Raw genomic sequence first — 24,098 nt, 5'->3', positions numbered from 1 at the left:
CAAGCACAAGATAGGTCAGGACAAATCACATGGACCGGCATGCATTCATCAGAAATGCCATGGCAAGATGAATGCAGCTCTGAGTGAACAAGCTCCAAGATAAACACAACATTTGACCTTTGACGTTATCACTTGTCAAAACCAATTATACTTAGTTGAACACATTTCCTTTTTCTTTCTCCATCAAATATGAAGAAGGACAAATCCAGAGTGGGATTTGAGTGTTGGCCCCGGAACTTGTTGCCAATGACTTGTCTGCCCTTTGTCTCACCGCCCAAAAAACAAAAATCCACAACTTCATTCTTGCTTGGCTCGGAGTTAGAACTTCTGATTTTAAACCCGAGGGTTGTTGGATCAATCCTCAATTCTCAGTCCTGATGAGAATATACCGTAAATTCCGGACTATAAGCCGCTACTTTTTTCCCTAACTTTCAACCCTGCGGCTTATTCAGTGATGCGGCCAATTTATGTAATTTTTCTAACGGCCGCCAGCGGCGCTCGAGTGTTGCTACCATTAACTGCCCTGTCACAGCCACCGTTTGGGATGAAAGTAAAATTTGTATTATTATTAAAGCTTTGAAAACTCTCTCGGTGTACCGTCTTTCTTTGTAAATATGTGTAACCCATGTATAATATGTATTTGCAACTGTATATTTTTGGAATGTATGTATTTGTATTTATTTTAGACACTTATTCTGATATGTTTTGCACAGGTGAACAAAAAAGGAGGGGCGGAACAAACGGGGGGTGACGGGTTTAGTGGGGACCGCTAAAGGTGAGGGACAGACAAGGAAAGAAGAGGGGGTAAAAAGATTAAAGAAAAAGGAGTTGCGTGAGTAAATGTGTTCATCTGATATATTTTTCCCACCCTTACCTTTGGAAATATACACTTTTTTCCTTGGATTACTTTCAACGGGACCTGGACTCTGCAGGTCTGCATCAGTGAGAAAAAAAGCTATACTGGGTCCAAAATACAGTAGTACCTTTAGACACGAACTCCAATAGACGAGCTTTATTTGGAACCAAATTGTTGTACATAGGATGGGAATTCCTAGCCATGAGCATTTAATGACACTTCCTTTATGCATTGCTGTTACATTTTGAAAGTTTTTCCTAAAGACCTGAAAAGCGCTATATAAATGCAGATCATTTTATTTCATTTCATCAAACCGTAAGTACGGTATCATTTTCCGTTCATTTTGCCGGCTGTGATTTTCGGACTGTGGACCTTAATGAAGGATATTTAGTTTCAATCGCGGGACTTGAAGTCGGGTTTGGGTTATTTTTGTGTTTGTGTTACATTTTTTAATGTGGGCGCATGCGGCTTATATACAGGTGCGGCTTGTGTATGGACAAAATCGGTTTTCCTCTTAAAATGTGGTGGGTGCGGCTTATAATCAGGTGCTCTATAGTCCGGAATTTACGGTAATATTGTCATTGAACAAGCCAAAACTTGAATTTTCTCTCAGTGAACCCTTGCAGCCTTTTCTTTTTAGTGGCCTCAAACTGGTGTAAATATGCGTTTGAGTGAATGCACAAATCACTTGGAGCAGCAAAAAGCGTTATAAAAAAACGATAAATTTTCCATTCTCCTCACTCACCAACATTGTCTATGGATAGGGGACGGGTGGATGCATTTATGTTTCACTTTTTCTATTGTTGTGAGTCTCTGTTGCTTTTCATGTTTCCTGCCTGTGACTGTGTCGGACTATAATAACTACAACAAGGGAGGCTTCTTCGAATACTATTTTCTTCTTCTATTGTTCAAGAATGTTTGCGGAACGCTGTGGTGTACTGTGGGGTCAACTTGCCACTCCAAGCTGGATGGGGCTGTGGATGGAACGACTTGTGGCCAAGATAAGGTGAGTCTTCTCTTTCATTCATCAATTGGTGGAAGGGTCGAACTGAAGACACTACTGGCACACCATATCAATTACCGTATTTTCCGCACTATAAGGCGCACCGGGTTATAGGGCGCACCCCCAAAAAATAGTTTTTGGTCCTATATCTTCCATACATAAGGCGCACCGGATTATAAGGCGCTACAATGGGAACGTGGACAAAACAGTCAGATAGTTCAGTCAAACTTATTACCCCCTAAACATTCCGAAAGCTTGCAAAGAAGCAAATACGTGTCTCAGACATAAAAGAAACAGTGTCTGTACGACGTCACTTAAATGCATCGTTCCAAATATCATTCGAAAGGTTAAAGTCTTGGGATTCAAGAAATGCCAACCATTCCTTAGTTTCTATTTTCTTTTTCGCTCGTAACTTTACCGTGCATATGACAAAAAACACTTGGAATTGAGTTTAATTTAAAAATTTACTCATCACAGAAACATCGAGATCAGTTTGAAACAAGATACTGGGAAAATGTATAGCCAGAGTAGCTCACCGAAGTCGTTGCGTTCAATAATAATGTGCAACCATGGTCCTCTTATATCCGTGAGCGTAGTAAATCCAGGAGAGTAAAATATTTACAAATACAGAATAATAAAACATGTTTTCTCTATGCCGTAGTCCAAGCAAACTTGCTATTCACATTCATCTTTTTCGGCCAATTGCAGGCTTTTTTTGCCCCTTTAGCCTATGCCAGCCTGTAAATGATAAAAAGGATCCGCCCCCTTTACCTCCGAATAAGTTTAGCCAATAGTGACTGATTCAAAACATGATTGACACATTGATTAGGAAATGAAACGCCGGTATATAAATCCCAGCATACACTGCGGACTACTTTGCCTACGTGGGAAAATCTAGTCGGCGGCTGCTTGCCTTAGTTGCAAGACTTTGCGACTTAATATTGATCCATATATAAGGCGCACTGTATTATAAGGCGCATGGTCAGCTTTTGAAAAAAATAAAGGCTTTTAGGTGCGCCTTATAGTGCGGAAAATACGGTACTCTTAGTGTCAAAAGCAAATATCGCATCTGTATATGTACATTTGGCAGAAGTCAACCCACGGGATTACTTAATTACAATGTTATACCCCCATTAGTCAACACGTTTTGATAGATATTGTATTATCGCAGGGGTCGGCAACCCATAATGTTGAAAGAGCCAGATTGGACCCAAAAAACTAATTTGACTAGAGCTGGACAAATTAAAGGCCTTATCATGAATTAGAATATTAATGACTTCCAGTATGGTTCATTGCTTTGATAGAACGAAATAAATGCACTGAAGAAATCCAATATTTGATGTCATTTTTATTCTGAGGATTGGAATTATCAGCAATAAAAATAGGCGTGCCGCTTATCTGGGTAACAATAGAATGCAATAAAACGCAGCATGCATTTATAAAAAAAAAATAGCAGCCTTTTTGCAAAGGTCAAGCACAGAAAATCACATGAATACAGTTTAAGTTTGATTTATGTGAAAATCTCTAACAAGTCAGAGCATGGTAAAACACAGCAGCATCCTTTTCTCTTTCTTTTGATATCATACACGCAGCCATCCCCGAGTCTGAGAAACAAAACACAAATAGTATGCTTTTGTTTTCTATTACTTGGTTTTGTGGTTTATGTGTCAGGAACCAGAACAGGATCAGGACCCAAACGCGTGACGTTCTCACAAAAGCCTTATATTTTATGGGAAATGGGGAGTCATGCACGTTAGGCAGCGGTCTGGTGTGGAAAGACGACGAGATTGATTCCAATTGCCCGAGTTGATATCGGACAGATGGGGTCGATACCGGACAGGACGGGACGGACAGGATGGATCATGAATCAGGATATGAAAAATAAACAGGAGAAACTAGACTGGAACGAAAACTGGAGAAAAAAATAAACAGGAATAAAATAAATGGAAACAAAACTGGAAACCGCAATTAAACAGGACAAAATAAACGGGAACAATACCGGACAGGAAATACCAACAGGAACAGGACAGAGTCGAAACCCCAACTTGCGGGGCAGAAGTTCGTTGACAGGCTGACAAAGGAAGTGTGAGAACGCTGAGCTTAAAATAGACAGAAAGCCAATCTGTCAACGAGCCGCAGCTGGCACCACACCGGCGGGGCCAATTGGGCGCCATGGCAACCGTGACATTATGTTGCTTTCTCATTTTTCTTTTTTTCCATTTTTACATGTTTTCATTTCCCAAAATGTTTTGACAATAACCAGAAAGTCTTACACTGCTTGTGATGCATATTCAGAATAAATAAATGACATTAACAACAATTGTCATTCAAAATAAATATTGAAAAAAATCAGAAATCATTTAATCAAAACAACTATTTTGTTACTCAAAAAAGGCCTATCACAGGATTGTGTTCTTCCCTGTTTAGAGTGACTTTAAGTTGGGAAATTAGGGTATAGCAAGAGAGCGAGCTACATAGTAATGCTGCCCCTTTAAAAGGGGCGGAGCCTGGGCCCCCACTGCTCGGCTCTAACACAGGAAACACGGAAGGGAAAGCAAAACAAGCAGAGGAGAGATTTGCATTGCAGAATAGCTATCCAGGCAGGTGTTCAAGCCTGAAATCAATGACTTCACAATATATGACTGCTGAATTCAAGGCAACAACCTGAATCCTGTCTTTTTACAACCTGGGACCAATGAGAGAGTAAACCTGTAGTTGGTCAAAAATGTATTCTTTGAAAATTGTAGTCAAGTCATGTTTATTTGTATAGCCCTTAATCACAAGGAGTCTCAAAGGGCTGCACAGACTACTGCAAACTACAGACTATTATGACACAATCCCCTGATCTAAAACCTACATGACGGCAAGGAAAAACTAAAAAACCTCAGCATGAGGAAATACCCCTTCCAGAATGACCAGGTTGCAGCGGATGTTGCAATAACAAACAATAGAAAGATATTGTCAACACGAAATATAGGTCATTCATAAGCTATAGAGTTTGTTTTAAGCCTAGATTTTAAAAATTCCACTGAGGTTGCAGATCAAATCTCAGAGGGCAGAGCATTCCACAGCACTGAAACCCGAATGGAGAACGCTCTCGAACCTGCAGATCTCTTCTTGGCTCTTAGGATCACGAGTAGATCCAAATTTTCAGAGTAAAGGCTTTGAGCAGGAACTAGAGGGAAATTAAATCAGAAAGATTTGAGGGGGCAAAGCAATGCAAAATGTTGTATAATACCAAGAGAAATGAGTTGAATAGTCAAATTAGTACGCACAGTACAAGGCAACTCAAGGTCTCGATAAAAAACTGTATTCATCTTTCACTGAGGTTTTAAAATAGAGTTCAGAGAGGGCAATGCCCAGAGGTCTATTGTGTTCTCAAGGACAGGGCAGAGAGTTTGGGGTAGTTGGCAGTCATTAGTGAAAACAACTACCTAAATCAGGGATCTCCAGCGTGGTGACCCCTGGCTCCTGGGTGCCCCCTAAAATCAGCCTGGGTGCCAGCAGACCAAGGTTTATTAATCAACCATTATCCTATCCAAAGAATACCCTGAAGTGTTCACTTGCTTAAGGTCTTAAACTGCTTCCAGTGGTGTTTCAGAGGCCAATGTGTCCCAGCCGGACAATACCCAGACAGAGTGGATGGTGGCTGGGGTACATGGAGTGAATGGTCAGCCTGCTCCAGGTCGTGTGGTGCAGGAGTTGAGAGTGCACAGCGGGACTGTGACGACCCAGTGTAAGTTTGATCATGTTTTTTTCCCCAAATAACCTTTCATTCAATTTTATGTATTAATACATTTTCCTTTGGGACACTACAAACTTCATCCATCCATCCATTATCTGCTCCACTTATCCTCAGTAGGGTCGCGGGGGTGCTGGAGCCCATCCTAGCTATCCTCGGGCAGTGGGCAGGGGACACCCTGAACTGGTTGCCAGCCAGTCGCAGGGCACACAGAGACAGACAACTCACTCACTCATCCACACCTACGGACAATTTGGACGGGCCAATTAACCTGAAATCGATGTTTTTGGAATGTGGGAGGAAACCGGAAACCCACGAATAGACGGAGAGACCATGCAAACTCTGCACAGGAAGGCTTGTAGCTGTATTTAGACCCAGACCTGAGAACTGTACTGCGGACGCGCTAACCAATCAGTCTCTGTGCCGCCCCCACAGTAGCACCTAATTTATGTTAGAAAATAAAGAAGGGGCTCGCTCAAAAATCGAATAACGTGAAAACTCATTGAAAGTGTAGTAAAATAAGCCAAGGATGAAAGAAACAGACAGCGAGTCTCAAACTGATGAAACCCAGTGCCTTAATATGGAGATAGAAAATGAATTAAAAACCAAAAATAACCAGTTATAAGAAGGTCTGTGTTTTGGATCATGTCACAGCCATAATGAATTAGGAAAAAGAGAGGCTCTCATAAATCTGTTTTAGTAGGATCGCCCCATTCTCACTGGGAGGAGTGGTTTCTAAAGAGTACATTTTTGTCAATCAGCATTTTTAAAAGAATGGTACAAAAGAGAATAAAACAGCATATACTGAAGACTGCACATCCAGTTCTGAGCAAGAACATTTTTCAGATCAATATTCACCTTTGTTTACCTCTGTCCACAGTTTATTGAAATAGATTGTTACATTAAGTCAGGGGTGTCAAACTCATTCTAACTCAGGGGCCACACGATCGAACAAACATTCTGTCGGGGGCCGGACTAGTAGGTTCAAGAGAAAGAAAAAGAGAGATAAAGAAATAAGAAAATGAGGGAGGGAAAAGGAGAGAGGACGAAGAAAGAAAAAGAGAGGGAGAGAGCGTGAGAAACAAAAGATAAAAAGTCGTGAGAGGGGTAAAAGAAAAGGAGAGGAAGAAAGAAATCCAAAGAGAAATGGAAAGACAGGAGGAGAGAAAATAATGTGCAAAGGGTAGGAAGAGAGAAAGGGAAAAAAGAAAGTTAGAGGAAAAGACGTTAAAATACACACAGAGAGACAAAGAGCAACAAAGGAAGAGAAAAAGAGAGACACAGAGAGTGAAAGAAAGAAAGAGACAGAGTGGGAGAAAAGGGGTGGGAGAGAGATCGAGAGAGAGAGAGAGAGAGAGAGAGAGAGAGAGAGAGAGAGAGAGAGAGAGAGAGAGAGAGAGAGAGAGAGAGAGAGAGAGAGAGAGAGAGAGAGAGAGAGAGAGAGAGAGAGAGAGAGAGAGAGAGAGAGAGAGAGAGAGAGAGAGAGAGAGAGAGAGAGAGAGAAATACTAGTACAATGTCTTTGTGAGAGGCACCTGGTTTTGGCAACATCAAGTTGACATATTTCAACCTGCAGCTTGTTTTTCTCTTGCGCTTCTCTGAGTATTATCTCGTGGGCCTGATTTGGCCCGCGGGCCGCCTGTTTGGCACCTGTGCATTAAGTTGTACATTAAAGTCAGTGTTTATTTTTTTAGAGACTCTCATTCAAATATCCTTCATCGGTGCATATTATTTTGTATTGATCCATCAAATTCACACTTTTTGCATGTATCAAAATAAAACATCTTTATTGAGGTGTAGAACTCTATCCATCCATCCATCCATCCATTATCTACTGCTTATCCAAGGTTGGGTTATGGGGGTGTAGCAGCCTCAGCAAGAACACCAAGACTCCTTATCCTGTGCCACTTCATCTCGCTTGTCAGACAAGCTCCCGAGGTGTTCCCAGGCCAACCTATAGATGTAATCTCTCCAGCATGTCCTTGGTTGTCCCAGCCATTCCGCAGAGTAACTAGTTTCAGACGCTTGTATCAGCTTCCATAGCAGTTCATGAACACAGATGTAGATCAACCTTTAAATCGAGAGCTTTTCAGCTCAGCTGATTCTTCACCATGGATGGATGGATAGATGTAGCAAAATGTCTTTGCACTCCACTTGGGAAATACTTTTGTTTGGAAGTCTGCCTGTCAAAACATTGTGTAACCAAGCTAAGAAAATAAAATCATACAAATGAAGCCCCAAATGCTATTTCCAATGATTCTGTAAGAACATTGTACTTAAGTCCTAAGAACAGAGGAAAGTACTGCCTGGGAGAAAGACAGCGGTATCGCATCTGTAACACAACACCGTGTCCAACCAACGTACCCACTTTTCGAGATATGCAGTGTAGTTACTTCAACAGCGCTCCCTATAAGGGGAAATTCTTCAAGTGGGTGGCAGTCGTCAGCAAAGGTGAGAATTGACGTTGACAGCAAGATGTCAGCAGGTACTGTCACACTTCATCTGACACAAGTGTCCTTCTTTGTTTTATCTCCTGCTCCAGTCAGTCCTTGCGAACTCCACTGCCGTCCCCTGAATGAGCATTTCTCTGAGAAGATGCTTGACGCCGTCGCCGATGGTACACCGTGCTTTGATGGCAACAAAAGCCGAGACATGTGCATCAATGGCATCTGTAAGGTAGCGGCATTTATGTTAATCATGTCCGAGGGATTTCAATCACTGCTGCATATGATGTGCTGCAATTTGTTTGCCTGTGCGTGTCTTCTCTCCACAAGAAAGCAGTTGACATTTCGAGTTGAACATATTGTGGCCTTTTTCTTTTAAAGATAACATCCACTTGACTATCAACGCCAAAATTCCTGTTACTGATACACTCTTTGGATATGGATTAGACTGAGATTATTTGATGTTCTGTGACATTTTTGTGACATTTATTATGTCACAATTGTTATTCACCCATTCTTTTTCTAAAATGCTTTTCTTCCTTCAGCTCAGGGTTTACTGTGATTCAACAACTGTTGGATAAACAGGGTGTTCTAAAGGTCTTGGGAACATTTTTAAATCGATTATCTCTGAAACTAATAAGAATATTAAAAAAATCCGGTTAATTCAGACAGCTTGTGATCTGAATTTTTAAATGGAATATTTAAAGATTGGCGGCACGAAGGCTGGGTGGTTAGCGCGCAGCCCCATGATGCTGAGGTCCAGGGTTCCATTACAGCTGTCGGAGTTTGCATGTTCTCCCCGTGCCTGTGTGGGTTTATTCTGGGCACTCCGATTTCCTCCCGCATTCCAAAAACATGCATTTCAGGTTAATTGGCAGGATTAAATTGTCCCGAGGTGTGAATAAGCGAGTGAGTTGTTGTTCTCCAGGTGCCCTGCGATTGGCTGGCAACCAGTTCAGAATGTACCCTGCCCACTGCCCAATGATAGCTGGGAGGGGCTCTCGCAGCCCTAGTGAGGATAAGCAGCGCAGAAAATGGGAGGAGTTGGAAATGTATAAACATGCTTTATGTGCGCTCGATTGGTCACCTGACACCTATCGAGCGGATAGTCAAATTCTTGCCGAACGCGTCCCAGCAGTGCATTATCAATGGTTGCAACTTTTATTATTCGTGCCTACTGCTCATCCACGTCTTTTGAAAAAGGGGACACACAGACCAATCCTTTCACAGATACCCACTAAAACAAATCGCATGGTGTGAGATCTGGGTGGCCAGGACATGAGATTGGGATCATTCTGCCCAGGCCGTTCAATCTGTCTGAGTGTTGTGTTCAGAAACTCTCTAATTCTGATGCTCCAGATTGGTGGAAAATAAAGTGACCAGACTCTTTCTCATTCAATTTAACTTTTAACCTGTTTTCCCACATGCCAAGGTATGTCTCACCATTGACTGTTGCTCTGTCAAAGAAGAATGGTCCATTGACAGCTTTCGTTGACAAAGTACAAACCGTGGTCACCTTTGTGAAATCTGACTAATGATCTAGACCAGGAGTCAGAAACATTTTTGACCCAAAGACCCGTAAAAGCAATAATATTTTGATTTTTAGAGAGAGAGCCACACCATATACTCATGAAACCAAGTTTAACAAAACTGCCAAACCCTCTTTCCAGACAAAAGCTAATTCTTCAGAACATTTTTTTACTGTGAGATGTTTGATGATTTGATAAAATCTATAAAATAATATTAATGCCAGGGTCTGTGTCCAATTTCAATATAAATATACCACTTAAAATGTGTCTCCTTCCCGCAGTTACTTAAGAGTGTTGAAGCTCATTTTGTCTGTCATTTGTGTCCTAAATAAATGCAAGCAAAGTTCATTTGTAAAAATGTCACAAAATGCTGCAAACAAGGATACAAACGTATTTACCTTCACTATAGACGGCGCTGGGCAAAGGGAAGGAGTGCACACAGCCTATGTATAGCTCCACCCAGTCCCACCGCTCACCCAATCAAATCCGTTATGAATTTACCATGCCATTTCCCTTTGGACTTCTTCTTTTCCTCTCTCCTTTCCGATCTTTCTACAAAAGGCACGTTAAACAGCAGTCCATGATTCAGTTTTAGCAAATTCAAGCAGACAAAACGCCTTTTGTGGTTGAGTGGATACCATTAACATGTCTGAAAAGAAAACCAATAGCCTTAAAAAAAATGACACAACTCATATCTCACTTTCATTTGCAGTTAAGGAGATATGGGGAATTACACTGTACCTAAGGCTTTTGAACACCCTGTATAGCATCAGTGCAGTCAGGAAATTCAAATTTGTTTTTTTTCTGTTTTCAGATGACCGTTAAAACAATAGTACCGTATTTTCCGCACTATAAGGCGCAGCGGGTTATAGGGCGCACCCCCAAAAAATAGTTTTTGGTCCTATATTTTCCATACATAAGGCGCACCGGATTATAAGGCGTTACAATGGGAACGTGGACAAAACAGTCAGATAGTTCAGTCAAACTTGTTACCCCCTTAACATTCTAAAAGCTTGCAAAGAAGCAAATACGTGTCGTAGACACGTGCGGATGCGGATGCAGTGTACGATGTCACCAAATAAACATTTCTTAGTTTCCATTTTATTTTTTGCTGGCAACTGTGTGGACAGCAAAGTAAGAATTTTATTTTGCAGGGAAACGGGGTTCTTTACTGTGCATATGACAATAAACACTTTGAATTGAGTTTAATTTAAAAATAGACTCATCACAGAAACATCAAGATCATTCTAAAACCAGATACCGGGAAAATATAAAGCCGCATAGCTCACCTAAGTTCTCTTGCAGCCTTCACGTTCATTAATGATACGTAACCATGGTCTTCTTACAACCGTGAGTGTAGTAAATCCAGGAGAGTAAAATATTTACAAATATAGAATAGTAAAACATGTTTTCTCTATGCCGTAGTGCAACCCATTGTGTGATTCACATTCATCTTTTTCTGCCAATTGCAGGCTTTGTTTCGCCCCTTTAGCCTATGGGAGCCTGTAAATGATAAAAAGGATCTGCCCCCTTTACCTCCGAATAAGTTTAGCCAATAGTGACTGATTCAAATGATGATTGACACATTGGTTAGGAAATGAAACGCCGGTATATAAATCCCAGCATACACCGCGGACGACTTCGCCTTCGGGGGAAAATCTAGTCGGCGGCTGCTTGCTTTAGTTGCAAGACTTTGCGACTTGATGATCCATATATAAGGCGCACTGTATTATAAGGCGCATGGTCAGCTTTTGAAAAAAATAAAGGCTTTTAGGTGCGCCTTATAGTGCGGAAAATACGGTAAATGGTTTTCAGCAATGCATTGCCATAAGTCCTACCCCAAAAAATGTACTTTGAAAAACACATAGTATGACTTAATTTTTTTAATTAAAAATATTTTTATTGTAAATAATTCTCTGGTCCTAAAATACAACACCATACAATACTGTGTGCAAAGTTTATGATATTGACAAATCATAATGTGCAATAACTGGGACTATTAAGCAATCTACTCAGTTTGTATGAATGAGTATTTAGTGTATTTTAATTCTTTGTGGGCGCTACCGTGCCATTATGAACAATCATTTTTTCCATTTGTGTTGATTAATGCTTTTCCCAGAATGTCGGATGTGACTACGTGATTGAGTCTCTTGCAGCCGAAGATCGATGCGGCGTGTGTCTTGGTAACGGCTCGAGCTGTGCAACTGTGAGAAAAACATTTGAGGAAAGTGAAGGGCGCGGTATGTTTGTCAGCATTTTGAACTTTCAGTTTTTGAGCATTTTATCGCATACCTGTCAAAGTTGAGTGACTAAAATCGTACGGATTAAATTAAAAAAACATCAGATTTCCCCTCGAAATTTTTTCTTTTTCTTGGGGATTTTAGTAAAAACGTAAAAAATTCGAGTGTGTTTAAAAAATTTTCAGATTCAGATTGAGATATACTTTATTGTCATTCTAGTGCACGTGTATACAGAACAAAATGTCGATACATCTGACCCGCACAGTTTCCTTGAATGTACAGATATAAATAAAATGTTGTATTGAATTGGAGTATTGAAGTACTAATAACATACTAAATAATTATGGCTATGTATAGTATTATACAATAGTGCAAAGAGTGCAAGAGTAGCAGCTAACCTGATGTGCAAAATGGGCAGTCAGGTAAACAAGTCACTTTACAGTAACAATAACACTGTAGTATGGTAGTGCAGAGGAGAACAGATGTGCAAAGGAGTGGCTAGGTATATAGAACTCCTAGTAGTGCAAAAAAAAAAAAGACAAACAGATGTACAGATTAGCAGCAGTGTAGACTTACTATGTGTGTGATTGACGATTTAGCAGTCTAATGGCCACGGGGACAAAACTATTGCAGAACCTGGTGGTCCTGCACCTCACACTGCAGTACCTCTTCCCAGAGGCTAGCAGAGTGAACAGTCCATGATGGGGGTGAGAGGGCTCCCTAATGATGTTCTTGGCTCGGGATAGGCAGCGCTTTTGGCCAATGTCCTGAATGGAGGGGAGAGAAGTCCCAATTTTTACCTTAATGTGTGAAGATCCATGTTTTGGATCCATTGTTAATGTCAAGTTTTCTTTCCTGGACAGCAGGCAGCTTTAAACACTTTTCATTTGAGTGACTTGTTCCCATCTTTCGACTTCTCAATACTTTCTGGTTTTGCAACTTAAGACCTTTAAATAGTCTTTCTCTTTTTATCTGCTGAATCAGCCTGATGTCCAAATTCAGCGCGAACCATCACGAAAACAAACAAATGTGCACATATATGAGAAGTTTTGTAAACAGTGGCCAGTTAAAATTTTGTTTAGTGAAATAAAATAAATTTCACTTAAACTGTTAGTTTAACTGTAAGCAAAACAATTGTATGTGGACTTAAACTGTATACAATTCAATATATTTATATAGTATATGTTGTTAAGAAGGGCAGCACTGCGGCGCAGTTCTGAGGTCATGAGATCGAACCTCCTTTGTGGAGTTTGCATGTTCTCCCCGTGCTTGCGTGGGTTTCCTCCGAGCACTCCGGTTTCCACTCACATTCCAAAAACATGCTTGTCAGGTTAATTGGCCGGTCCAAATTGCCCCTAGGTGTGAATGAATGAGTGAGTTCATGGTCTGCCCACTACCAGAAGATAGCTGGGATGGGCTCCAGCACCACGAGACCCTACTGAGGATAAGCGGTGAAGATAATGGGTGGATGGATGTATGTTGTTAGGAAAGTATCTCTTCTCAACTCATAACATAGTGTCGTAAGAAAGTGTTTCCTCTTTCCTGATTTCTGCATACTTATCAAACACAAAGGTTTCAGATCGTCAAACCAATTTTGCCCAAAGACATACAAAATGCAGTTTTGAAATGTTGATTCCATTAATTATGGCACAAAAAAATAAAAATCTGTCAGGACCAGAACTCAGACAGGACCCACTTGCGTGTGTTTCTCTAGTTTTATTAGGAAGAAGGGAAAGGATAGTATACACGATCCGTGGATTGTTGGTCGTGGGGAGCTGGTTACTCAGACGCGGAAGTGGTATTTCCGTGGCGAGCGATGGCAGTGTCGAGAGCGGGGAAAAACAGAGCGGTGGCCGGGACGGAGGAGCAAAAAAGTAGTCAAGTTCAGGAAATGGGTCGGAGCCGGGAATCAAGCAGGAATCAGAACAGGAGAGAGTCAGGGTTGGAGGGCTTGCCTAGCGTATCGGAGGTTCCCAGACGGACTGACAGCGGGTGACAGGAAGACGGGGGTTCAAAAAGAGACAAGCAGCCAATCAGCGTCTGAGGCCGTTGGCACCAAAGGAGCAGACTCAGGTGCCTTGCTTCAGTAACCATGACAAAAATCTATCTGGCCATATGTGAAAAAGTACTTGCCCCCTGAAACTAATAGTGAGTTTGGCCACCTTAGGCAGCGATAACAGAAATCAAACGTTAACAACAATTGGTAATGAGTCTCACAACGCTGTGGAGAAATGTTGGCCCAAATCTGTCATGATGGAGGTTTTTTTTCTAGCATGCTTGTTTAAGGTCACAGTCCAGAATCTCAATTGGATATAAGTCTGAACTTTGACTTTGCGGCTTCAGAACCTTCATCTGTTTTTTGGGAGCCATTCAGAGGTGGACTTTCTGGTGTGTGTCAGATCGTTGTCCTGCTGCATGATCCAAGAACGGTTGAGTTTTAGGACACAAACTGATGGCTGGAGCTTCTCCTTCGGGATCTTCTGGTAAACACCAGGATTCATTATTCCTTTACCCGCAACAAGTTGAGGCAGCAAAAAGCCGCAGACCATTACACTGTCGCTACCATGCTTAACTTTCGGCAACGTATTGTTTTTTTTTTAAATTCTCTGCCATTTTTACTATGTAGCGGGCTGCAAACCTTTTCTATCTTTGACTCATCAGTCCACAGAATGTTTTACCAAAAGTCTCGGGGATAATTGAGATGCTTTTTGGCAAATGTGAAACAACTCTTTGAGTGTTTTTGTGACAGCAGTGGTTTACGCCTCGGAACTCTCCAGTGGATGCCATTTTTGGCTTGAGTCTTAGTTGGTCGACCACTTCTGGGAAGATTTGGCTCTGTTCCAAGTTTTCTCCATTTGTGATTAATAGCTCTACAGGAGCCCTGCTCCCTTGGAAATTGATTTGTGACCTTTTACGGACTGATTGATTTTAATCACTTTTTTTTAATTTCTTCTGGAATTGCTTTGGATCGTGGCATGCCAGATGTGTTTTTGAGAGTTTGTGGCCTACTTCACTTTGTCTAACAGATTCAACTTCAGTGATATCTTGATTAAATACAGGTGGTGGCACTCAATTTTGGGTCAAGTCAAGTCATGTTTATTTTGATAGTCCTTAATCACAAGACGTCTGAAGACAAACAATTACAAATTACAGACTATTATTACACTATCCAAAACTGCATTTTGTATTTTTTTGAGTTGTCTCTGTGTGATATTAAAATTGGTTTGTGTCACGGTTGCCATGGCGCCCAATTATCCCCGCCCATGTGGCCCCAGCTGCGGCTCGTTGACAGATTGGCTTTCCGTCTTTTTAAGCTCAGTGCTCTCACTCTTCCTTTGTCAGTCCGGCAACGGACCTCTGCCCCGCAAGATGTGGGTTTTGACTCGGTCCTGTTTCCTGTTGGTAATTCCTGTCCGGTATTATTCCTGTTTATTTTGTCCTGTTTAATATCGGTTTCCAGTTTTGTTCCCGTCTAATTTGTCCTGTTAAATTTCGATATCCTGTTTTGATATCAATCCTGTCTCTCCCATTGTTTAATATCGGTTTCCAGTTTCGTTCCCGTCTAGTTTGTCCTGTGTGTTTTCGCTATCCTGTTTTAATATTAATTCTGTCTGTCCCGTCTTGTCCGGTATCGACCCCATCTGTCCGATATCTGCTCAGGCAATTGGTATCGATCTCGTTGGCTTCTGGCTTCCTATCGTTCCACGCCAGACTGCTGCCTAGCGTGCATTACTCCCCATTTCCCGTAAAATAAAAGGTTTGTGTGAGAAACGTCACACATTTGAGTCCCGGTTCTTGACAGTTTGATGATCTGAAACCTTTGTGTATGATTTTTAAGCACCTATTTCCAGAAGGGGCAAATACTTTTTCACAGCACCATAATAATAAATATATTGCTTTTATTTCAGTAGTAAATCTTTCTGATATGTGTGATTCTCTTTGAAATCTTGTGAATATTACTTTTCAATGAACGATGTGCATTAGCTGTCATCCCATAAGCATCGTGACATAGATCAAATGCTTTGTCGTCAAGGTTATGTGGACATAGGACTGATCCCCGAGGGATCATGGGACATCAGGATTGAGGAGATGGCCGAAGCTGGAAATTTTTTAGCACTCAGAGGTGACAGCCCCAACACTTATTATTTGAACGGTGGATGGACTATCCAATGGAATGGCGAGTACAAAGCGGCTGGGGCCGTATTTACCTATGAGCGGACAGGACATCTGGAGAACTTGACCTCACCTGGTCCTACCATGGAGCCACTCTGGATTCAGGTCAGGTTGAACATTAATACTTTTTATCAACTATTCCTTTTGTCCAAACAACTTTATTTACTCCAAAACTGCAAATACCGTAAAGTCCAGACTATAGAGCGCACCTGATCATAAGCCGCACCCTATGCACAGTAAAGTTGCGAGCGAAAAAGAAAATAGAAAGGGAGGAAAACCGATTTTGTACATACACAAGTCGCACCTGTATATTAGCTGCATGAGCCCACATTGAAAAAATGCAACACAAACACAAAATTAACCCATACCCGACACGGTCCAAAAATCACGGCCAGCAAAATGAATGGAAAATGATACCGGTACTTAAGGTTTGATGCAGACCTGCAGAGTCCGGGTGCCCGTTGAAAGTAATCCAAGGAAAAAAGTGTATATTTCCAAAGGTAAGGGTGGGAAAAATATATATCCACTATTGTCGGCCGCGTCCACAAACACGTCTCACCTTTACTCCACTTCCCGTCAGCCCGTGTTTGCCCCGCCCCTTCTTTCTCATTTGTTCGTGCAAAACATATCAGAATACGTTTCTAAAATAAATACATTACAAAAATATACAGTTTCAAATACATACTATACATGGTTACACATATTTACAAAGAAAGACGGTACACCGAGAGAGTTTTCAAAGCTTTAATAATAATAATATAATTTTCATCCCAAACCGTGCCTGTGAAGGGTAGCAAAACGCTACTAGCAACACGCTCGCGTTAAAATAACAAACCGGACATGTAGAAACCACGGTAAACCGTCCTCATCTTCCTCCTTAAAACTGACGTCATCAAAGTCGTCTTCCTTCAGTATGGGAAAGACACTTTGTCATATAGACGTCGTCCCGCGCTCCCTTATTCAAAAACACGCTAGCAACACGTTTGCAAAGTAAAGTTTGCAGTAGCTCTGTTTCCTTCTTTATCGGACTGCTCGATTGCGTTTAGCTTGAAAGCTGCGTCATGTGCCTTTCTTTTTGAAATTTGCATGATGAGGATATGTCTACGCTAATTTAATTTGTGCACAAGCTAAGAAGTTGCAGTCTTCCTCGGCGCATATAATTCCACGGGTCTAAATCTTACCTTTTGTACTCGAGCGCCGCTGGTGGCTGTTAGAAAGATTATATAAATTTGCCGCATCACTGAATAAGCCGCAGGGTTGAAAGTTTGGGGAAAAGTAGCGGCTTATAGTCCGGAATTTACGGTAACTTGATGCTCCTACTCTAATTTTCGTTCCATGTAAAATCCACTATTTTCATTATTTTCTAAGGAAAAAAACTCTTAAAATGGCAAGTGGTTTTTGCCTTTCATACAAAAGTAATATTAATCAAAGGGCAGTGCTAAAACCAATAATGGCCTCTACTCTCATCTTTATTGGTCATTCTGTGAAGCCTGAGCAACAATGATTTCATCATCCCTCCACACAAACTCTCCAAATTTCTCAGAGAAGGATAATTACAGTTGTACTTGTATTTCTTAACCAATCATTTCTTTTCCATTCGCCTTTTCTCACAAAGGATGACATCGGGGAAGAGTATACAATGGACCGGGTTCCAGACAATCGCAGGGTAGACGGAGACAGACAATCCATTCACGCATAAACTCCACTCACAAATAAAGCTTCATGTATGTTTTCACAGTGTGCAGAAGAAAACCTTCAGGCACAGGGAAAGCGTGCAAACTTCATACATAGAATTTGGTCCTGCAACCTCTGAACTGTGAGGCGGACATGCTAACCATTCATTCACAAGAATATAGATCGAAAATGCAATTTGGACCCATAACATTATTGTTGGGCAATCGTTCCACTTTAAATAACCAATGGATTTTAGCTTTTTAAATAAACGAGGACAGCTCCTCAATGTTGAATCTACGTTTGTAACATCTTACATACAGTGCATGGATAATACTGAAGTTACAATAATCTAGATTCCTCTAATATGTCAAGTCAAGTCATTTTTATTTGTATAGCCCTTAATCACAAAGAGTCTCAAAGGGCTTCACAGGTTATTTCACATAAGCAGTTTAGGTTATTCATATGCTATAGAGTAGAAGTGAGTTTTAAGCTTAGATTTAAACATTTCCACTGAGGTTGCAGATCGGATCTCAGGGGGAAGAGCATTCCACAACACCGGTTCCCGGATGGAGAACGCTCTCGAACCTGCGGAACACTTCTTGGCTCTTGGGATCACCAGAAGACCGATCTGAAAGATATGAGGGGGAAAGTCCATGTATGATTTTGTATAATAATAAGAGAACCTTGAAATCACATCTTAGGCTAACAGGGAGCCAATGCAGGTTAGCCAAAATTGGGGTGATGTGATCGGACTTTTTTGTCCTAGTTAAAAGCCTCGCTGCGGCATTTTGTACCAGCTGAAGACTCTTGAGTCTGGTCATCGGAAGACCGGAGAGTAGTGCATTACAGTAATCGAGACGGGACAGCCCCGCTTCTGCTTTCTGTCTTTGCGCCGTCTTCGTCTTTTCTTAGGTAGAGTGGGTAGCCAGGGAGAACCCGAGTCCCTTTGAAGCTCGTTCGGGATATCATGGGTGGTATAAAAAGTGCCCGAAAAGTCAAAATTTAGACGCCCACCCAATTGAATAAGTTCCTCCCGACTATAAGTCTTATTGGCCACGCATGTGTCCAAAAAAGAAAGCAGGAGAACGATAGTAGGTAGCAGGATAGCCGGATAGCAACTAGCCGCAACGTAAACACTCGCCGCCATGTTGGAACCTAATACAGATAAAACCTTCCGCTTGTCTTATTTTTTTCTCGGTTTTATACGTGTACTTGAAATCCTTGAAAATACTTCAATTTTCTTGTTGTGATTTCAAGGACTGAAAAGTGCTGGAGTTTGGGTGAAGTGCTTGTAAATGCTTGAAATTGAAGATTTCTTAAAACTGACGCAGACACTGGTCTCTGTTGGCTTGGCTTTGCCATCCCATTTCTTCTCCCCTCGCGATTAAGTGCAGCCAACATTGGTTTGTTCGGCATTGTGAACTGAAGTGTCATTGCTCTCTATGGGTCTCGCCCAACTGGACAGGTGCATGCTACACCTAAACAATGCATTAGTGAAAGTACTGTATTACGTCTTTAGTATAGACATTTATTATGGGCCTTGAAAAAAATTAAGGTAGTGTTTCCCAGTGGTAAGTTGTAATGGGAAGAACTGGAAAAGATTTGTCCCAAAAACAAATATATTCTTGATTTACTCAAGATCTAAAAATCAGAGGTCTTGATAAATGCACACGCAAAATTAAAACAAATGTATGTAAATCGCAGATATATTTATGCCTCTGCAAAATACCGTAAATTCCGGACTATAGAGCGCACCTGATTATAAGCCGCGCCCACCACATTTTAAGAGGAAAACCGATTTTGTACTTACACAAGCCGCACCTGCATGCGCCCACATTAAAAAAATGTAACTCAAACACAAAATTAACCCAAACCCGACTTTAAGTCCCGCGATTGAAACTAAATGTCCTTCAGTAAAGTACACAGTCCAAAAATCACAGCCGGCAAAATGAACGGAAAATGATACCTGTACTTAAGGTTTGATGCAGACCTGCAGAGTCCGGGTCCCGTTGAAAGTAATCCAAGGAAAAAGTGTATATTTCCAAAGGTAAGGGTGGGAAAAATATGTATCCACTATTGTCCGCCGCGTCCACAAACAGGTCTGTCTGTTCCTCACCTTTACCGGTCTCCACTTCCCGTCACCCCGCGTTTGTTCCGCCCCTCCTTTTTCATTCGCCCGTGCAAAACATATCAGAATAAGTGTCTAAAATAAATACATTACAAAAATATACAGTCACAAATACATATTATACATGGGTTATACATATTTACCGTACAAAGAAAGACCGTACACCGAGAGAGTTTTCAAAGCTTTAATAATAATAATATAACTTTCATCCCAAACGGTGCCTGTGACAGGGCAGTTAATGGTAGCAACACGCTCGCAACACATTAAACGGGTCTGTTAAAAAAACATACCGTACTTGTAAAAATCATAGTAAACCGTCCTCATCTTCCTCCTTAGAACTGAAGCCATCAAAGTCGTCTTCCTCAGTGTCGGAAAGAAACTTTGTCATATAGACGTCGTCCCACGCTCCTTTATTCTAAAACACGCTAGCAACACGCTCGCAACACAGAAAACGGGTCTGGTAAAAAAACATACCGTACTTGTAAAAATCACGGTAAACCGTCCTCATCTTCCTCCTTAGAACTGAAGCCATCAAAGTCGTCTTCCTTAGTGTCGGAAAGAAACTTTGTCATATAGACGTCGTCCCACGCTCCCGCAGCCTCACCCGCGCTGTCACTGTTGCTGGAACTCTCATCCAATCCTGATTCTGTGCCCTCCTCTCCATCACGCAGCAGACCGGCTTTTCGGAACCCGTTGGTGATGGTGGATTTTTTGATGCTGCCCCACGCTGTCAGGATCTACTGGCAGACTTGCGAAAAAGTTACCTTTCCCATGCGGCCAGTTTTAGTGAAAGATTTGCCAGGAAGTTGCAGTCTTCCTCGGCGCATATATTCCACCGGTCTAAATCTTACCTTTTGTACTCAAGCGCCGCTGGCGGCCGTTAGAAAAATTACATAAATTGGCCGCATCACTGAATAAGCTTTCTTCATCGTTGAACTGTAATATTTTTTGAAGCTTGAAAGTTTGGGAAAAAAGTAGCGGCTTATAGTCTGGAATTTACGGTACATGATTTTTTTAAATGGTATTGGAAAAATTGATAAATTGGCTTTGAAAGTCCCGAAAATGTCCGTGAAATTGGCCATTAATGGGTGTATGAGCCCTGTTTTTGCTCACTCTTCCACTACAAGGCTTTCCAAGGTATAGTTTTAGTATAATGAGGACCAGTTCCCCTCTTAGATAGTAAGCAACAAAGCTGATAATAATGTGTGTAATTACTTGGCACATCCTGGTTCATTGATTTCTTCTAAAGTGATGCGTCTTGCAATGCGGCGGTTTCCAGAGCCCTTGAAAATAGCCATTATCAATAATCCAAATACTGAACACTTCCTTTTTTAGTCACTGCCAAGGTTTTCCTTTTTCGAACAAGGTTATAAAAAAATGCTTTTTCATTGGGGTATTTAACCTCATCGCAATATCGAACCAACACTAGAGCACTAAATGATATCATGATTGAAATTTCGAACATGACAAAAGCAAAAACAAAACAACAAATCGAAAGTTAAAAAAAATAAATATATATATATATGTATATATATATATATATATATATATATATATATATATATATATATATATATATATATATATAATATTAACGTACATGTTCGAATGGTAGTAGGAAGAGGCATATGCTTATTAAATCATACCCCCAAATGAAATGATAGATAGATACTTTATTAATCCCCGTAGGGAAATTCACACTTCTAGCAGTCTACCCTGTTGTTTATTAACAGATTAACAGATGATCTGTATTTATATAGCGCTTTTCAAGGTCAAGACTTCCCAAAGCGCTTTACAGTGTGCTTCACATTTCCCAATAGCAGCAATGTAAGGCGCTAACCTGCTTATTGGGGGCATTAGGGGTTCAGTGTCTTACCCAAGGACACTTCGACATGTAACATGGAGGAGCCGGGATTCGGACCGCGATCTCTTGATCCCAAGACGAGCGCTCTTCCTGCTGAGCCACTGCCGCCCCAAACTTCCTTAACAATTACATCCCACAACTGATACACTGTAAATTTACATGTAATAATAACTTGTGAATATACATATTTACATCGGCTTTGTGGATACACAATCTCTCCATTATCATCATCATCACCATCACTACTTCCATCACTTTTTTGATAATACAAGATTAATTTAGTTTTACCTGTTTATTATCTCTTTAATACTAGTAATTACTAAATATCATTCAGGCACCAATAATGACAATAGTAACAATTAATGAAAGTTATAATCATTATAATTATTGTTATTATTATATTAATATACTAATAAATAAACATAACAATAACAATGTTGATTTGCTTACATCTACCATTTGCTGTATAATTCAGATGCCATTTTTTTCCTCTCTGTACTTTGCCAATATTGTTTTTTTTTTGTATCTGGATTGAAACAGGTGAATATTTGGTCATTGTTTGAGTTTCAAAGTTCAACTCCACATACCTACACACACATACTGTATTTTCCGCACTATAAGGCGCACCGGGTTATAGGGCGCACCCCGAAAAAATAGTTTTTGGTCCTATATTTGACATACATAAGACGCACCGGATTATAAGGCGCTACAATGGGAACGTCGACAAAACAGTCAGATAGTTCAGTCCAACTTATTACCCCCTTAACATTCCCAAAGCTTGCAAAGAAGCAAATACGTGTCGAGAACACGTGCGGATGCGGTGTCCCTACGATGTCACTCAAATGCATCGTTCCAAATATCATTCGGAAGGTTAAAGTCTTGGGATTCAAGAAATGCCAACCATTCCTTAGTTTCTATTTTCTTTTTCGCTCGCAACTTTACTGTGCATAGGACAATAAACACTTGGAATTGAGTTTAATTTAAAAATAGACACTCCATTCCATCCATTATCTGCACCGCTTATCACAGAAACATCGAGTTCAGTCTGAAACAAGATACAGGGAAAATATATAGCCGGAGTAGCTCACCGAAGTCGTCGTGTACAATAATAATGTGCAGCCATGGTCCTCTTATATCCGTGAGTTTAGTAAATCCAGGAGAATAAAATATTTACAAATACAGAGTAGTAAAAAATGCTTTCTCTTTGCCGTCAACCTAACGTGCTATTCACATCTTTTTCGGCCAATTGCAGGCTTTGTTTTGCCGCTTTAGCCTATGCCAGCCTGTAAATGATAAAAAGGATCCGCCCCTCTACCTCCGAATAACTTTAGCCAATAGTGATCGATTCAAATGATGATTGACACATTGGTTAGCCAATGAAACGCCGGTAAATAAATCCCAGCTTACACCGCGGACTACTTGGCGTTCGGGGGAAAATCTAGTCCGCGGCTGCAAGTTAGTTGCAAGACTTTGCGACTTAATATTGATCCATAAATAAGGCGCACTGTAATTTAAGGCGCATGGTCAGCTTTTAAAAAAAATAAAGGCTTTTAGGTGCGCCTTATAGTGCGGAAAATACGGTAATTTTCCTGGTGGTTCTCACTAGTTGAATCTTAAAGTTAACTACATGCCCTCAAGTTACAGCTTCTTTCTTTTTGTGTGAATATATTTTGTATGTTTTCTGGCAGTATATCTTTGCTCACTATAAATAGTAATTGGGAAGTAGAAAATTCCACTAGTTCAAACAATTTTAATAATTTTACCTGAAGAAATAGATTATCGGTATGATCACAGTATCTTGCCTTGTGTATAATTCTTGTTGCACGTTTTGGGAGTACAAAAAGGGGATGGGGTGAACTTTTATAATTAATGCCCCAAACTTCTGCACAGTATGTTAAGTATAACAAAACTAAAGAACAATATTATAAATACAGTGCATTATAGTTTAAAAATAATTTGCCTTTTTTTCAATAATTGAAATACTCTCAGATACCTTAGTTTGTATTTGTCTGATGTGTGCTTACCAATTATATTTACTGTCTATTGTCTATCTATCTATCTACCCCGGTCATATCCCTTGAGAGGGGTGACCGACAGCAAGACAAACACATCCAAAAAACAAAGAAAATAAAAAGGGAAAAAGTAGCACAAAAAAAAATCACACACAAAACCTTTTGGACCATGGCCAACCCAAATGCCCAAACAAACACAAGTTAAGCACCTCGGCACCCAAGTCGGTCATGCTTTCGTCCCTCCAGATGAAATGGGACACCAGAAAGCGGCCATGTCACTCGGGTCTGGTTGACACAACACACTTTTCTGTTCAACAGCAGGGCCCAACAGCTTTCACTGGTTTACCCCTGCTGCATCATATGGTGCCTTGCCCATCCCTTAGAACGCGTCCAAACATGCTACTATACTTTCACAACACCTTTCCACTCATTCC

At 40.8% G+C, this 24,098-nt stretch overlaps 1 protein-coding gene across 3 annotated transcripts in view; it reads left to right on the top strand.

Moving 5' to 3' along the window:
• adamts7 (ADAM metallopeptidase with thrombospondin type 1 motif 7) overlaps positions 1 to 24,098 on the top strand; it is a 223,794-nt gene that overhangs the window by 107,665 nt on the left and 92,031 nt on the right. For all 3 annotated transcript variants that reach the window (XM_088333622.1, XM_088333620.1, XM_088333621.1), the window contains exons 10-15: positions 1,770 to 1,862; positions 5,450 to 5,595; positions 7,882 to 8,051; positions 8,143 to 8,276; positions 11,693 to 11,813; positions 15,847 to 16,091. In XM_088333622.1, coding sequence (XP_088189748.1) covers positions 1,770 to 1,862; positions 5,450 to 5,595; positions 7,882 to 8,051; positions 8,143 to 8,276; positions 11,693 to 11,813; positions 15,847 to 16,091 — 909 coding nt within the window. The remainder of the gene's footprint in view (positions 1 to 1,769; positions 1,863 to 5,449; positions 5,596 to 7,881; positions 8,052 to 8,142; positions 8,277 to 11,692; positions 11,814 to 15,846; positions 16,092 to 24,098) is intronic.

This window comes from Urocampus carinirostris, chromosome 4 (assembly GCF_059441175.1).
Source record: "Urocampus carinirostris isolate Australia breed hairy pipefish chromosome 4, RoL_Ucar_1.0, whole genome shotgun sequence".
Lineage (NCBI taxonomy): Eukaryota > Metazoa > Chordata > Actinopteri > Syngnathiformes > Syngnathidae > Urocampus > Urocampus carinirostris.
Note: the sequence above shows the minus strand (reverse complement) of the source record. Positions and strands in the feature narration are given on the sequence as shown.